General features: G+C 34.3%; 1 protein-coding gene across 1 annotated transcript in view; it reads left to right on the top strand.

Moving 5' to 3' along the window:
* LOC124369856 (carbonic anhydrase 1-like) overlaps positions 1–16,344 on the top strand; it is a 162,728-nt gene that overhangs the window by 71,243 nt on the left and 75,141 nt on the right. The window contains exons 3-4 of the mRNA XM_046827986.1: positions 6,971–7,135; positions 11,137–11,275. Of these exons, the coding sequence (XP_046683942.1) occupies positions 6,971–7,135; positions 11,137–11,275 (304 nt within the window). The remainder of the gene's footprint in view (positions 1–6,970; positions 7,136–11,136; positions 11,276–16,344) is intronic.

Here is a 16,344-nt window from a genome sequence, read left to right as displayed (position 1 = left end):
GTTCTGAAATATAGGAATAGCTGTGAAATTCAATGGTGTATGAGTGTGAGAAATGAAGTTCATGACAAATGCTGATTTTTAAACAAAACATACTATTCTATATATTTAAAAGTGCCTCAACACACCCAGCAGAGATCACTTCTGGCTGGTTTATACCTTCCAGTTGAACCCACCACTGGGCACAGCAAAAACCGATGTGTCACTTCAATCTGGGCAACCTTATGGATGTCCAGGAGCGGCACATCACTAACTGCAAATGTCGAGATTCTGGAGTGTAAGGGTAATTTGATAGGTCTGGTCTACTGCGGGAGATGACTGTTGGAGTTGGTGGGGTTCATTCCCTAAGTGTCAGAGGTTCTTGCTATCCTCAACAAGGGTGTACCACCCCCTGATTGCTTTGACTGGAGAGGCTGTTTAAGAGCTGGCCTCCCCTTCTTCCAGGGGACAGGACTTCCTCCTCATGGATCTCGATAGTTGGCAGCCCCTATCCCCAACCATACCCATCCTCAATATCCTGTCACTCCGGAAGCAGCGCAATGGTCCTTATAGGACTAGGTGCAATTTATAAGCTTCTTATCCTAACAGAAAACAATGTGCCCCGACAAAGAGCCAAGACATACACAAGGTCTAAGTAAAGGAGCAGAGATAACTACCAAACTGGGACACAGCAGGGTACACAGGCAGTTGTCCACTTTTCGTTTTTTTAAACAAGATTGCATATGGAATATAGAAACCTAGAGAAACAAAACAGAAAATATTAAACTCTTATAGATTACATTCCTAATGCTTAACACCATTCAATAAGGGCTGTGAGGACTACAAATTTTGAGTTTAAGCTTCATTTTCACTGTTTGAATCCACCTTTTGCAATTGCTGATGATTAGGGTTTGGAGTTGCTCAGTTGATTCCCTGTAATCAGCTCCTGTAATGATTTAATTAACATGAGTTTGTGTGATAGGTTTGTCACTTTTTGATGCATCAGGGTAGGATTCTCCTTCACCTGCTGAGAAAAAGTCTTAATGGCTAGGTAGACAGAACTATAGAGGCTATCTCTTGCAAAGGGTCATCACGCCATAGAATTATGTGGCATTTCTAATCCTCAGGACAAGGTTTAATTTGGCAGTGCATCATTCCAACTTCATGAGAAACATCTGTGTTGTGATAGCAAAAAGCCAACTGAATATCAAAAATATTTGAAGTTTACCTCTAGCAAGCGGCACATTGTTGGACAAGCTCCAGTAATTATTTTTATGCTAGCATTAAAAACTGCAGTGCTACTATTCTCTTTCAATACACTGTAGCAAAGGATACAGTAATGTGGTGAGAACAGATTGATGATTTGAATCTTTGCCATATAATTCATAAGGTAAACAATCATTCATCAACATGTGGTATTGATTATAAAACTAAAGTTGCGACTTGAACACAGAATGATGCAGAATTCTGACAGTCATAAAATGTTGTTATGTTCTGTCAGCCATTGGAAAAATCAGGTGTCGCATCTTAATAAATTCCAAAAAATGTATAACAGTGAGGGATTTGTTAGACCTGGAGGTAGGATTGAACACATACTAAATAAAGAAAATACATCAGGTGAAATTAAAAACAAAGAAGATGTTCTAGCTATCTTGTGTGGAACAACTGACTTGGCTGCAAATGAATCCAAAAAATTTCCAAGTGGTGTTAAAGAAATTCTTAATATAGTTAGTAATAACAAAGTTATTACAATTGATATACAAAACATGTACAGCATTCCAGATCCGTCTTGTGTAAACAGGGAAGTGAAAAACACAAATAAGGCCTTGAAAGAAATTATTAAGGTTATCCCAACATGTCACTTGTTGAGGTAAGTCTTGTTGGAAGAAATTTACATACCCACCACGGCATGCACTTGAAACATTGGGGTAAGAGGTGGCTGGCTGAAGCAATATGTAAAACAGTAAAAGGTGAAGAAACCTGCAGTACCCCTACAGATGCCCAGCAGCAGAGTGGTATATAGAGCTCAGACAGGCCATCTTCATCTACTCATGCTCATCATTTTGGACTGAGCAATTTTTTAATGGTTGTTTCCATTGTAGTAAAAAGACTCATGACATCATAGTATCTCAGTCCAAGGCAGTTCATCAGTCCCTGACAGTATATTGGCCCCACTCAACAGAACACAGGAAGAGAGTGAAGGCTGTGTTATGGTCCTGGATGATAGAACCTTGAACATGAGTGAACCACAGACCCTTTCTGCATCTGCTATCAAGCCACTGGCCCGACGTCATGATTCACCATCCAGAGCTAAATATCCAAAGCCTTATCAAAACTCACAGGCTTTGCTTGATGAATACCCTACTCTACCTCCTACATCAGCAAATTCTTCTCATTAAAATTCTGCAAATTCTGCTCAAATAGCAATGAAGAAAACAGTGTAAATAGTACTTAAGGGAAAATATAAATTGTTCAGACCAAATCCCTTCTTCAAACATACATGTATCAAATCCATCTGGTCCATGTGTTGCTACACTGATTATTTGATCTCTGTGTAATAAGCTTGGTTCACTAGAGATTATCTTAAAGCATAAACCAAATTATGTACTTTTCCTCATTGAACACCGGCTAACGGAAGAGGAAATTTCTCTGTATGTTCTAGAAAACTTGTCTGTGCAGCCTTTCACTCGTGGAAAGTCTTCAATTTTTGTTAAAGGATGTGTAAGGTTTATCTTGATAGTTTGATCACAGTATTGTTTTCATTTCATTTGTGAAGCCTTAGCTATAAAAATCTTAGACTGTGATTTTATTATTGTAACTGCGTATAAAATTCCAAATTCATACTTTTTAAGGTTTTCTTGAATAAATTACAAGTATTACTGCCACACATAGAGTCTAGACCTCACAAAAATTGAACTTTAATAGGGGATTTTAATGTTAATGTTGTAGGGACTCATAGCTTAAATTTTTAACCACTCTTGAATACTTCAAGATCATTTAATTCATTTCCATCAAATTTTCTCCCAACTAGAGAACAAGCTTGTTTAGACGATCTTTTTACTAATGTTGATAGTATGCGTTTTGACTCTTCCTTAAAAGAACAAGATCTAATATCAAATCATGCAGGTTTATGGGTGAATTTTTTTATTATGCGTCCAAAATTGAAAAAGAATGAACACCTAAAGAAACAATAAGAAAGCTGTACCAAACGCTTAATTTCTTTTGAAAGACTGAATAATTTAAATGAATGTTTGAGTGATTTGAACTGGATCACATATATAGTCATTTTGATGTAAATATTGCTTTTAATTTAATTATAAATGTGTAAAGTTTTTATTTAAATATCTATTGCCCATGCATGTCTGTGATAAGTAATCCTAAGAAGTCTAACAAGGTGAACTGGTTTACTGTATAATTGAATAATATGAGAAATCAACTTTTAGCTTAATATGACAGATGGAAGAATATCTCTAATTTATTGGATAAGGAAAATTTTCAGAATTTTAAAAACATTGTAATCAAGCTATTACAGAAGTACAAAATTGAATCTAATAGCATTTCAAGTTCAAAAAATCAACATGAAGCTGCTTGGACGGTTACAAAAACTAAGTGTACTTAGAACCCAGTTACAGAACTAGAAATGCTTATTAGTTCTGGTACTTGAAATACTTTCTTGTAAATTTTGTTGTAAATGCAAACAATAAAGCCTGCTCTGATTTATTGTCAAACTTTCCTGAGTTACATCAAAGATATAGTTTAAATGGACATTGATTGATGAAACAAAAGTTCAATCTATTGTAAACAAAATAAGTAATTCCTATAGTGAAGACATCTATGGTCTCTGAAATTATGACCTGAAATATAATTTTGGTACCACTCACTTATTTAATTAACTTAATTTTTACCCAAGATTTTCCAAGTTGTCTCAAGGTTTCTAACATTACACCCATTTACAAAAAAGGAGATGTATTAAACCCAGAAAGCTATCGTTACAATTTTGTCTATTTCAAGTGAAGTAATTGAATCTTGTATGGTAGCACAGCTTCATGAACATTTTGTAAATAGAAATTAACTGTATACTTTCGCATTTATTTTCAGATGCAAACATTCCACTGTAGATGCAATAGTTGAATTAATTCTCAATGGTTTTGAGGATAAACTTGTTGTTGGTTCAAGTCTAATTGACTTGAGTAAGGCTTTTGACATCTCCCATACTTTGTTGTTTAAAAAGTTACAATATTATGAAGTTTTAAAGAAAGAATTAAAACTATTCGTACCACAGGGCTCAGTTCTGGGACCCTTTCTCTTTTTGATTTTAGTGAATGATGTTGGTCACAATGTTTCATATTTATCTGTCCCATACACAGATGAAACAACCATCATTAACTCAGGTTTAGACCTCTTGGATGTTAAAAGTACATTAAAAAGTTCAATTGAGCAAACACAACACTGATTTACAGAAAATTACATAATAAATAAATGAAAATAATACAGAATACATAATATTTTCTTTGAAGAACCATTTAGACATTGACCTGTTTAAACCTGTCAAATTACTTGGTATCCAACTGGATAACAAACTATGTTGGGAGAAACATATATGTTTTATCTTTTAAGAAAACTGCAGGATTGTGTAAATCAGGAAGTCCTTATTATGGTGAATTTTAGTATTTTTCACAGTCATTTATACTATGGAATATGATTTTGGGGTATTGCCAGTTCAGCCAAAAGAACTATTATTTGGCAAAAGAAAGCTCTGAGAATAATAAGTGGACTATCCAAATCTGACTCATGTACAACCATTTTTCAACTGATATTATGGCTGTCACTTGTATTTATTTTAACTTTAATATAACTATATCAAAGAAAATAGTGACAACTTTAATGATCATTATTCTTTACATAACTACAACACAAGAAAAAACAAAACCTTATTGAACCTAGTATTAGATTGAATAAATATTTCAACAGTTTTAAATACCAACAGGTTTTGATGTACAATAAACTGTGAATTTCTGTTAGATAACTTCGAAGTAAAAAAGTACAGTTCTACTGTAGCTAAGTGGATCTTGTAATCTAACTAGGTTTTATGTAATGACAATTGTATCTTGTTTACTTAATGGAAAGTAACATTCTTGATTCTTCAACTTGTGTCTAGTGAGCAGATGTTTCGTTCATCTAGCTTATTTTGAGTCTCCTAACAGAAGGATGGGATTGTTATAATGCAAGGTTGATGATATAGCTTCGATCTGAATCACTTGCGTGATCAGAGATATATTCAGATGTCAATATTTTGCAAGGAGGTAATTTTTCTTGAAGCCTGAAAGTTTGAAAATTTCAGTGCTACATATTAAGAGATGAGAGTGTACCGTTAATTAGTTCCATTTTATATAATGCAACATTTCACAACCTAGTTAGCCAGTACAACTTAATATTATTTTTTTATCCAATGTTCCGGAACTAAATTATCGGCGGACTAACTACCTAATTGGCACGCGTATGAATATTTTATTGTAACCCTTCGTAGCAGCCCAACTACGTGACCGATTTCACCTCGCACGCTATGTCCGCGAGCTCACGTATTATTTGAGTAGATCGCTACCACTTTCATAACTTCTACTCCTCTTCTAGTAATTACCGACTAGAAATAACCCTTCTTAGACTAGAGCTTCAATGTCTTGTGCCAAGACGCTGACGCCCGGGTTGTGAGTCTACATATTGCGAAGGGAAGTAAAATCTTAAAGTTTTATAAAGTAAAATATCGTAGGCATAATTCCATAGAACATTGGATATTTTAGGCCCACCTATCAGATATACATTTTTAGTTCTTGTACTCTAATTGGCAGCAACGTGGCAAGGCATACACTTAATTTACTAACTAAAAGTGGTGCTTGTAAGTTTCATTAATTAAATTGAACTTATAAGTAAACTTTGCAATTCGAGTATTTATTGCTACGACCTCAGAAGTCACCACCCCCATGTGTTATCGTCATTCAGTACAAGAGATTGATTAATATGATCTGACTGGATCATGACTAACAATGTACTTGTTCCAAGACTATGAAACCAAAGTTACTCCCACTTGGAAAAAGAGAGGATCTTTAATTTATGAGATGTTTCAATCTTAGCAAACGTCAATATCTCCACGTATATAAAAGTCAGATTCACAAGAATGTAACAGCACTTTGGAATATATCCGTAGCCACAATCGCTATAACATATATTATGAACCTTTTCAAGTTTCTATAAAACTATTTTATATAAAAGACTATTATATACATTTTATTTGTTTTTGAGTAGTTATCATTCAGTACATTACATATTTCCGTTTCCCTAGTTGCAAAGAATGAAGTGAAGATGTGGCTGCTATGAAAAGGCTTTTGTTATAAAAAAATGCTATATAAACATGTAAAAGACTACAAATAATGTAGCTATGGCGAGAAGGGTTGATTTAATGTAAATGTTGAGTTTGCTCCAGTTCCCCTGTGATTAATAAGTCAGTTGCAGCATCAGATTTCAGATGCTGCACTAAGAGGAAGGTCAACTGGAGTAAACCCAACATTCACATTGAATAATCATTCCCACCATAGCTACGTTATGTGTAGAAAACTTGAGTGCTCAACCATGCTTAGATATTGTGTCTGAAATACCATAATGCACACAATTGTGCACCTTTTGAGGCAATGGGAACACCTCTTCACCTAGGTAACACTATATTTTGTAGTCTAGGTGTCTCTGATGTGAAACTATGAAGAGTTCAGAGCTTTGTCGTTGATTTTTTTTATCTCGTTAGATGAACATGACTCCAGCTTCCAGGAGCGAAGTCTGTGACAGAGTTAGATTCTGGACACTGCACTAAAAGGAAGGTGAACTGCAAACTCAACATTTACATGTATAAGACTATAATGAAAAGCATACAATAACTCCCATGTCATGCTGTGTAATTTATATCAGTTGTTATTTTGATTCTATAAGTTGGTATATGTCATGACAGGACCGGACAAGTGGGTAAACCAGTTCCAGACATGTTCCGGCAAGTATCAGTCACCCATTGATATCGAGGAAGAGTTGGTGGAGAGGGTATCACTACCACCCTTGGTGTTCCAAGGATTCTCAGAACTCCCAAGAGAATCAGTTATAATCAACAATGGTCATACTGGTGAGTTTACCTTGTTATTATTCAGTACAAATTCCATGTAGATTATTAAAAAGTCAATGTATATTAATAAAACTCGCCTTCGGCTCGTTGGGGGCTATGCCCCCAGGCCTCTAATTGGGGAGTTGGCTAAATGCAGGGATAAGCAGAATTCGGAGATAGTTTAAGTCCGAGCATTGGATCTAGAAGTTTAAAGTAGACCTTTTTTATTGATTCATTCCAGATTTAACCAAACTTTGGACTTTGAGGGCGTTTTGTAGCTTAACCATTAGAGATACGAGGAAAAGTGACTGGACCTTTCTTGTCGAAAATTTAATTTTATCTTTCGATTCTGACCTTGGATTTTAGCTTCAGAGTTTTGGTTTAGCCAATACACAGCATGGAAGAAAAGTTTGCACTGGTCAGCTATTGTGAATTGTTTAGTGTAATGATAATAAAAACAGATTCTAAGTTAAAATGTTAAGGGAGTATAATTTGCTCGAGAGTTTAACTATTCATCCCAGGAAATTCCCTGTGGGGGGTTAATGTTAAAAATCTAAACTTTGCAATTTTTAAAGGTTAGGAGATGTTTTTGTGTGTCAATCTGCTATAGATTTTTCTTCCAGGATTTAAATTGCAACATTCTTTTACATGGGCTGGTGATTTTAATGTGTTATTCCACAGTTGGGGTAGTAAATATTAATATGTAGTACAAATTAGTGTCCCTTTTTGTGTTGGCCTGTTTATGCATCTGTATTTTCTAAGCAACTCAATGTTATTATGATACGGTTTTCACTTTTGGCATTGTTATGAACTAGAGCAGGTCCTAGGTATGATAGATACATCAATATTTTAATAATATAAAGTAGAGAAAAGTTTGTACAATGTGCAAATTAATATTTTTGAGTATTACATTGTTGAGTGCTAACAAAATAATGTACTACGGGATTGTAGACAAAATAGGTAAATATTTTGATTCTTTCAAGAATGTACTCACAGATGAAAATATACAACTGTGTAGACACAGTGCTAGCTTGATGAGGCAGCTAATTTTTCTAACAGAATTCCTAAATTCCTTGCAGCCCTCTGGAGTACCTCTGCATAAATTAGTGTTTAAAGCAGGGTGTTCCATCATTTTAATATAACCTTAATCTCTCTAAATTACACAATGATACATGATTACTGGTAAAATCTTTAAAAACCTACATAATAGAATGCATAATACTGACTGGATGTGGAACTGGAGATGTTGTTCAGATTCTTCAGATTCCTTTAATCCTTAAAGATATATCTTTCCAATTTAAGCGGGTGCAATTACCTGTGAAAATTTCTTTTTCAGTGACCATTAACAAGTCACAGGGTTAAACATTTTATGTTGCACGATTTGATTTAAGCCTTCATCGTTTTTACATGGACAACTATTGTTTCCCTTTCATGGGTAACTTTTAAGAAGAACTTTTTTCTGTTGTAAAATAAAAAAAACTGCTGTAAATAATGTGTACAAAGATATTTTGTAGTTATTAGTAGTAATAATACCAATTTCAATTTCATTGGTAAGGAGATTGGTTATTTTAAGCCAGATTAGTAAATTATATTTTGAAGTTTTATGGAAAGATTCTTATCAATATCAGAATCTTGAAAATAAAAACCAATGATTGTTCATGATTGGATGTAGAAATATACAAGAAATATATATTGGACCCATGCGAAGCCGGACCAAGTCACTAGTTTAGTAATGAAATTACATCTATGTCCACCTCCCACTGGTAGCCATTCTTAGTTCCTAAATTTAATGGTATATATCTCACAGTACAATATTTAATAATTAACAAACTAAACTCTCAACATACAGGGAGCCACTAACGCAGGTTAACCATAAAATTTTCCAATATATGCCTTGGTTTAGTTAAAAAAAAGAACACCTATTATATTTGCATGAAGAGCTATTAATTGACCGAGAAAAAAAAAAAAAAAAAATAGAAATTTTTGTAACTTGAAATTTGTTTAGGACTAACAGTTCCTAATGTGGGTCAAAGTCAGTCATTCAGTAGGTATTACTGTGTGTTCTTTAGAAGAGAATAGTTTTGCACTGGCCGTCTCATTTTAGCCTCCACATGGCTTGATCCAACGAAAGTGCCCTCCATACGTCTCTAAAGTGGGATCACAAAGTCCAACATATTTTTTTCTGTGTACTCATTCATAAACGGCACAAAAAATAACTTTTGTACTTCAGTACTCTCCAACTTTTGATTTACCAGTAGTAAATTTTAGTTTATCATTAGTGTGCCAGAGACAGAATTGCACATATCTTAAATTGCTATAAGGCATTATTGTGTCAAATGTACACATTAATGTTTCTGACAAAATTCCAAAGCACGGTGGAGCAAGCAAATTTTATATGCATAATGTAGCTATGGTGGGAAGGCTTGATTCAATGTGAATGTTGAATTTAGTATCAATCCATCTTCCTCTTAGTACAGCGTCTGAAATCTGATGCTATCACAAATTTGATTTCTGGAGTCTGAAGTCATCTTCGTCTGAAGAAATCTCAAAAAGAGTTGATGACAAAGAAGCTCAAAACGAACTTTTTGCATAATTTTGACATCAGAGGTATTCTCATTGCCTCATCCGGTACACAATTGATTGTACTACGATGTTTCTGACATAATCCCAAAGCACGGTGGAGCAACTGAGTTTTCTACACATGACGTAGCTATAGTCAGAAGGATTGGTTGATTTCAGATGCTGCACTAAGAGGAAGATGATTAGGAGCTAACCTTAACATTCACATTGAATCAACCCTTCCCACTATAGCTACGTTATGAGTAGAAAATTCGGTTGCTCCACCGTGCTTTGGGATCATGTCAGAAACATAGTAGTGCAGTCAATTGTGTACCTAATGAGACAATGAGAATAGCTCTTCCCCTAGATTACGTTATGTTTCGTAGTCTAGGCATCTCTGATATCAAAAGGATGCAAAGAGTTCGTTTTTAGCTTCTTCGTTGCCAACTTTTTTTATCTCTTCAGATGATCATGACTCCAGATTCCAGGAGTCAAGTCTGTGACAGTGTCAAATTTCAGATGCTACAATAAGAGAAAGGTGAACTGCAGCTAAACTCGATATTTACACATTTACAGGTTAGGGTATGATCAGAAGCGGTTCTGTTTGTCCTTATACCATCAGCCCACATTACGAGCTGCACTGGCTTCGACAACAGATTTATCATACAGAAACACCATTCAACAATATCCATATCAAATCTATAAATCCCATTCCTGGCAATGTTCTTGTTCCCTTTTAGTGGAATAAAATTTGTTTAATTAATTAATGGCTTGCACAATCCTGCTATGAGCAGTTAGATCTGTCATTTCCCCCACACTGATGCTGTCAAGATGGGTGTTGGATACAGAGTATAATATTTATATCGTTTAAGAATATGGTAGCAATATGGTAGCGTAATTACTGATAATTATACCACGTACTCACCAGAAAATAGGGGGATGTGGGAATACTCTAGAAAGGGACCATTCAGATAGAAACATAAAGGGAAGTGAGACGGGAAAAATAATTGGTCGGAATTAAATGAGTGTATGAGGACAATACAAGATGAAATTGATCTAAAGTTGTTTAGGGATGGTGAAAGTCTGGTATAAAAGAGTTTTGTTGTTGCCAGGGAAAGCTAGCTACTGACACTGAGACTCAACTAAACACACCAACCTAATAGCTATTATTGCTGAATTTATTATGTTCTTTTCAGAAAATTCCCTCTTATTTGTAAGAGGTTCAAGACGAATTTTAGTTTTGAGCTTATTAGACGTAACTTGTGTGTTAATTGAACTGGTATCATTCCACATCCAAATAATGTGGTGTAAACTTAAATGTGTCATTAAATACTGTTCTAAAGCGAAATAAATATTAAGTAAGATACGATACACTTATACATAGGCATTTATGGGAAATTTTATGACCACTGTACAGTATTTCAAAGTTTTGACATAAAACACTATATTTGGTTGTTTTACAGTGATGCTTCAGTTCAACCACACCAGCCCAGTCACCGTATCAGGAGGTCCACTGCCTGGAATGTACCAGTTTGCTCAACTGCACTTCCACTGGGGTTACAATGACTCGTACGGCAGTGAAGACACCATTAATAATCACAGGTGAGTAATAGTTTTGGGTCCATCTCAATATACAGGAAATGGCATTTGTGATCAATCAGGAAATCTTGAAATCCATATTATTTTCAGTTTCTTGCATCAATATCTGGACCTTGAGGCCTCCAACACAAAGCCCTACCAGAAAAACCTAATTTTTAAGATAAGAAACATTCTCTAGATTAGTAATCATAGGTAAGTAATAACTTTGAGTTCATCTCGCTACACAGGAAATGGCATTTGTGATCGATTAGGAAATCTCTAAATGCATTTTATGCTCAGTCTACACAAAGCACTACCAGAAAAACCCAATTTTTATTATAAAAAATATTCACTACATTAATAACTATTTTGCTAGAAATGGATATCACAAAATACACCCCATTTTGTTACAGCAGTCCAAAAGTTTGTAGACTATAAGTAGGGTACTAAGGAACTTGTAGAACAACGAAGAGTTGTCAAGGTTCTATAATATCAGCAAGGGTTACTCGAGGAAATCTTCATACCATAACTGTATCACATCCTGTTCCTTACACACTTGGAAGTTTATAGATCCCAAGACAGATATCGTTAAGAATTCCTACTAGTCCTAGTGACTACAGAACCTCTGATTTCAGTGATGCCCATCTTTAAATTTCTTTCCACCTTGTGTTGCTGAAGGAGATGTGGGTCCTTCAGTAGTATCAGCACAAGATACGGCCTTACAACCCAATCCCCCATGTATGTTACTGATTGCACCTGGACTCCTGACCTTGTGATCTCAAAATATTTGGCAACTCATACTTTTTTATTCAAAACTCCATGGTAAATGATGAAACATGTAGAAACAAAGAGAAATTCCTTTTTGTGGGGAGATATGTTCTAAATTATTTACTTTACCATTACTCTGGAAGGTATTTTTAATAAATATTTTTTATCCAAGAAACCAACTAAATCTCAGGTAAATTTGAAACAAAATGTCACACATTTCTATTGTTTTGTCAAATTTCATGAAAGCACTTGAGTTAAATGATGATTATCACAAGAAATTACACATACAATTTAGAATAAATGGAATTCAACTTTTAGAGGGCAACGTGTCAGAGACCTAGTCAGAAAATGATAAGGGTTCTATAAACATTGATTAAATAAATGAATAACTAATTTTATAGATACAATTTCATAGTATTCACTATAAGAACACCCCTGATATGTTTACTCTGCAGGGGGGCCATTTGTACCCTCGGATTTCATTCTTGAAAAATAATAAAACCCTCTGTAAACTGATACCGTACATTGTATATGCCTTTGCTTTCTAATCACTTTTTACTATGAATTTATATATACTCGATATTAAATATTTTATCACTGCAACAAGGTTTCTTTGCATTTGATGGTTTCCTCGCCCTTCCAAAAAATGTTTTTGTGTTGGATGCATTATTTTGTACGTTTATCGCAAAAGCCTAGATTTATGGCGTCTGGCAAGTTTTGAGAGAGTAAATGGCTTTTTGAGCCACATTGGCGCCCTTCCCCATGTTTTTCAACTGTTATAAATGTGCCATGCCATGATATAAAATAAGACAATTTCAAGTATCTCAAGCACACATTGTTTTATTCAGCAGGGTGGGTTTTATAGCTGTGTTTATATAATACCCCCATGCATGAATGTTTTAAATATGTCACACACTGGTACTATCAGTAGTAAAACTTACATAATACTTTGGTCATTGTTACTTGCAGAATGATACTAAATAGTTCATCATATTTCGTAAATCTGCATTTAAAAATTTCTTTCAAGTAGAATCTCTGAGTTAAACCTATGACTAATTAATAATTATAATAACTTATTATGGGTTGGCGTAAGAAAATTTATTGCATTCAAGGCGTTAGAATTAAATAAATGTTTCAGCCTAGTCAAACTTTTCATAAACCATAATGCACATAAATGGAACTTTTATACACTGGAAGTAATTTTAAACTTGCCAATTCTAGAATGCACTTTACAGTATATTGGTTTGAAAATATGAGAGTTGAAAAAGTACTTGCATTTTTTCATTTAAATAAACTGTATTTTAAAATATTTGTTGGACCACTGACTTAATTTTATTTAACTTACACTTTATTATTATTAGCTTTATTTCAATAATTATGTCTAAATTATAATTACGAATGTCAACTCAATTTTATATACTTTTAGCTTTTCATAGTTTCTGAGATGCCATAACAAATAATACATATTTGAAACTTTTTATTCAGTATTTAAATTATATGAAAATCTCTGGTTACTTGAATAGAATTTTTAATATGCCATTAAATTAAGAAAATGTTTCCATACTTTATAATATTACAATTACATTTGTTTACTGAATTATACTAAAGCTATAACACTATTATTATAAATTGTATTTTAACGATTGTATCGAATAGCTAACTCAACGTAATAAGAATGATTTGATCATACCTTCCTGATTGTAATGTACAACAGGAGGAGACTGCCAAACCAGTTGATGTTCATTAGTGCTATGACACTTGATATAGCAATCAGTACTTTTCCATCATTGCTTTGTATAGAACCACATTAATTTTTGTGCTTCATTATAGTAACATAAAAACTGAAAGCCTACAACAGAGACATCACTTTAACCACCTCTGTCTAGTTAGGTACTTCAAGACCTCTCTTAAATCAATGATGATAATTGATAGGTCTAGAAGCTTCTTCAAAAGGGTTAATTTCTGGTTTGTTTATACTTTCCGATGTATACTCATGCACCACTTATACGAGGGTCACTCTAAAAGTTTTAATATATATTGTAATTTTTTTTTGCTAAAAAAGAAGAAAACAGTGTACATTACTTTCTGTATTAATCCATTTTCTGACCATAACGGAGATGGCTCATCTTCAAACACCCATAAATGGCTCTCTCCTCGAGTTGAAACATGATAAAATGGCTCGTACTTCTCATCACCAGTGATAATGTTGGAAATAATCAAATGGCCACCATTATTAAGCAGTTGGAGGGTCTGCTCACTGAAAGTGATGAAATATTTTTCTTACTGTTGTGGATCAAACTCTGTGAAAGCTTCAACAATTAAATAAGTGTAGTGTCTGTCCTCTTGGATCATTACATGCACCTGATCAATGTTTTCGTGACGGTGTAATGTGGCCTTCCTAAAGTTCATCATCTTGAAGTGAATTACAGCCCCTTCTAAATTCCAGATACCACCTTAAAAACAGTACTAAGGCAAGGTGCTTCACAACCAAAGGCAATTTTGAGATGCTCCATGCACTTCTGTTGAGACAAACTGACTTTAAAATCATAGAAAACCCCAAGTTCCTGTCAGGTACTGATTGGTGCTTCGACAATCAGATTGATTATTGCAGTATTAACTGTCTGTCGATATCTCAAAACTTCAGAATGACCCTCGTATCTCAGTCACTAACCACAAATATTGGGGTAAAAGGGGTGATCAACTGGTGTGCTTAACTGCACAGGATGTTTGTTGGAGTGGGTGGAGCTTCTTTAGTTTGAAAGGTTGTTAGAAACCAAAACATGAGGGAGTACTGTTTTCATAAAGGGGGTTGGTATTAGTGATAGCTCAACGAAAACATTCTAAAATTCAATTCTAATAAAATTTCACCTTTCATAAAGAATGGTGAAATTAAATATTTAATAAGATGTACCAAGATGAACTTTTAATTTCCAAGAATATTTGTGATCCTTAGTTCTTGAGTGAGTAAAGTAGTTGGTCACATATTCCGATACTAATCTAGCATTTTATATAAATAATGAAATGATTAAGTCAACTTGGAGTCAGTTGCAGTCCTTTCGTTGATGAGAACAGCACAAAGCTTCGGTAGGTCATCTGTCAGTGTTTTGATAGGCACCACTGCTGTAATTCTCTGCATCGCTCTGGCTTGCTTATCACTGGAGCCTGCCTACCACCTCTGCTATTGTTGCGATGTAACGGCCCTGTATTTGTGCCTGCAAGTCTAAAGTGTACAAGTTCGAGCTCCGGTGAGGATAACCCAATTCAGTTACTGTATTGAACATTTGACTTTGGATAGTAAATTTGATTGTAATTGTGAAGTATTGCTGATGTGCACACTGTTATTTAACTAAAAGCAGAACAATAGATACATGTTAAGAGTCTGTTTTTATTGCATTTTGTGTATATAATGGTTTTAACATGGGCAAACTTAGCAATAACTTTACCTGTCACTAATATACCGGACCAAACTATTAACTTGGATTACGTTTGCGAGGAAATTGTCCTTAAAGTTTGTTCTGAATTGAGAAAATGGGAAGCAAACTGCCCTGGCTTTAAAGGTGATGGACTGGAGTCGAACATCACCAAACTTGTAACATTTCTGGAGCTGCTGCCTCTTGCTCTGATGTTGTTGGAGAAACTCAAAATTGAAGTTAATGCATTTTATCAAAGCTGTAGAAGAAAAGGAACTAAGACGATAAGACTTAAATTACTCTTTTAGTGCACAAGAAGTCACATTAACACTCAGGTAAATGAAGCCAAAAGCAATGCTTGGCTGAGAAGTATATGGCTAGATGATAAGATATTAGATGACTATTCTAAAGCTTTTAACAATTTCAAAAATTAATATAATAGCTATTCTTTGGTCCTACAATCACCCAGATAATAAAGAATCAAGAACTTTATTTTCCATTAAGTAAACAAGTCACAATAGTCATCGTCAAGAAGTTATAAACAAAATTAAGGTGTCGAGTCCAACATATCACAGTTCATATACTCTTCTGCAGTATAAAATGCTTTCTTCTTAAGCCACTTAGCAATAGTACAACTAAATTTATTACAAGGAAGTGACTTGATGGACATCGGCAGTTTATTGTATAACAAGATTTGTTGATACTTAAAACTATCTAAACACTTATTAAGCCTAACATTAGGTTTAACAAGATCTTTCTTTTGTCTAGTATTGTAATCATGTATTGAATTTGCTTGATTAAAATTACTACTGTTTTTCTTAACATAAATCAGGTTACAGCTAATGTAGATACATGCAAGAGTCATAATATTAAGTTGTTGAAAAGTGTTTCTACATGAAGCCGACATGGCTAGTC

Source organism: Homalodisca vitripennis, chromosome X (assembly GCF_021130785.1).
Source record: "Homalodisca vitripennis isolate AUS2020 chromosome X, UT_GWSS_2.1, whole genome shotgun sequence".
NCBI lineage: Eukaryota > Metazoa > Arthropoda > Insecta > Hemiptera > Cicadellidae > Homalodisca > Homalodisca vitripennis.
Note: the sequence above shows the minus strand (reverse complement) of the source record. Positions and strands in the feature narration are given on the sequence as shown.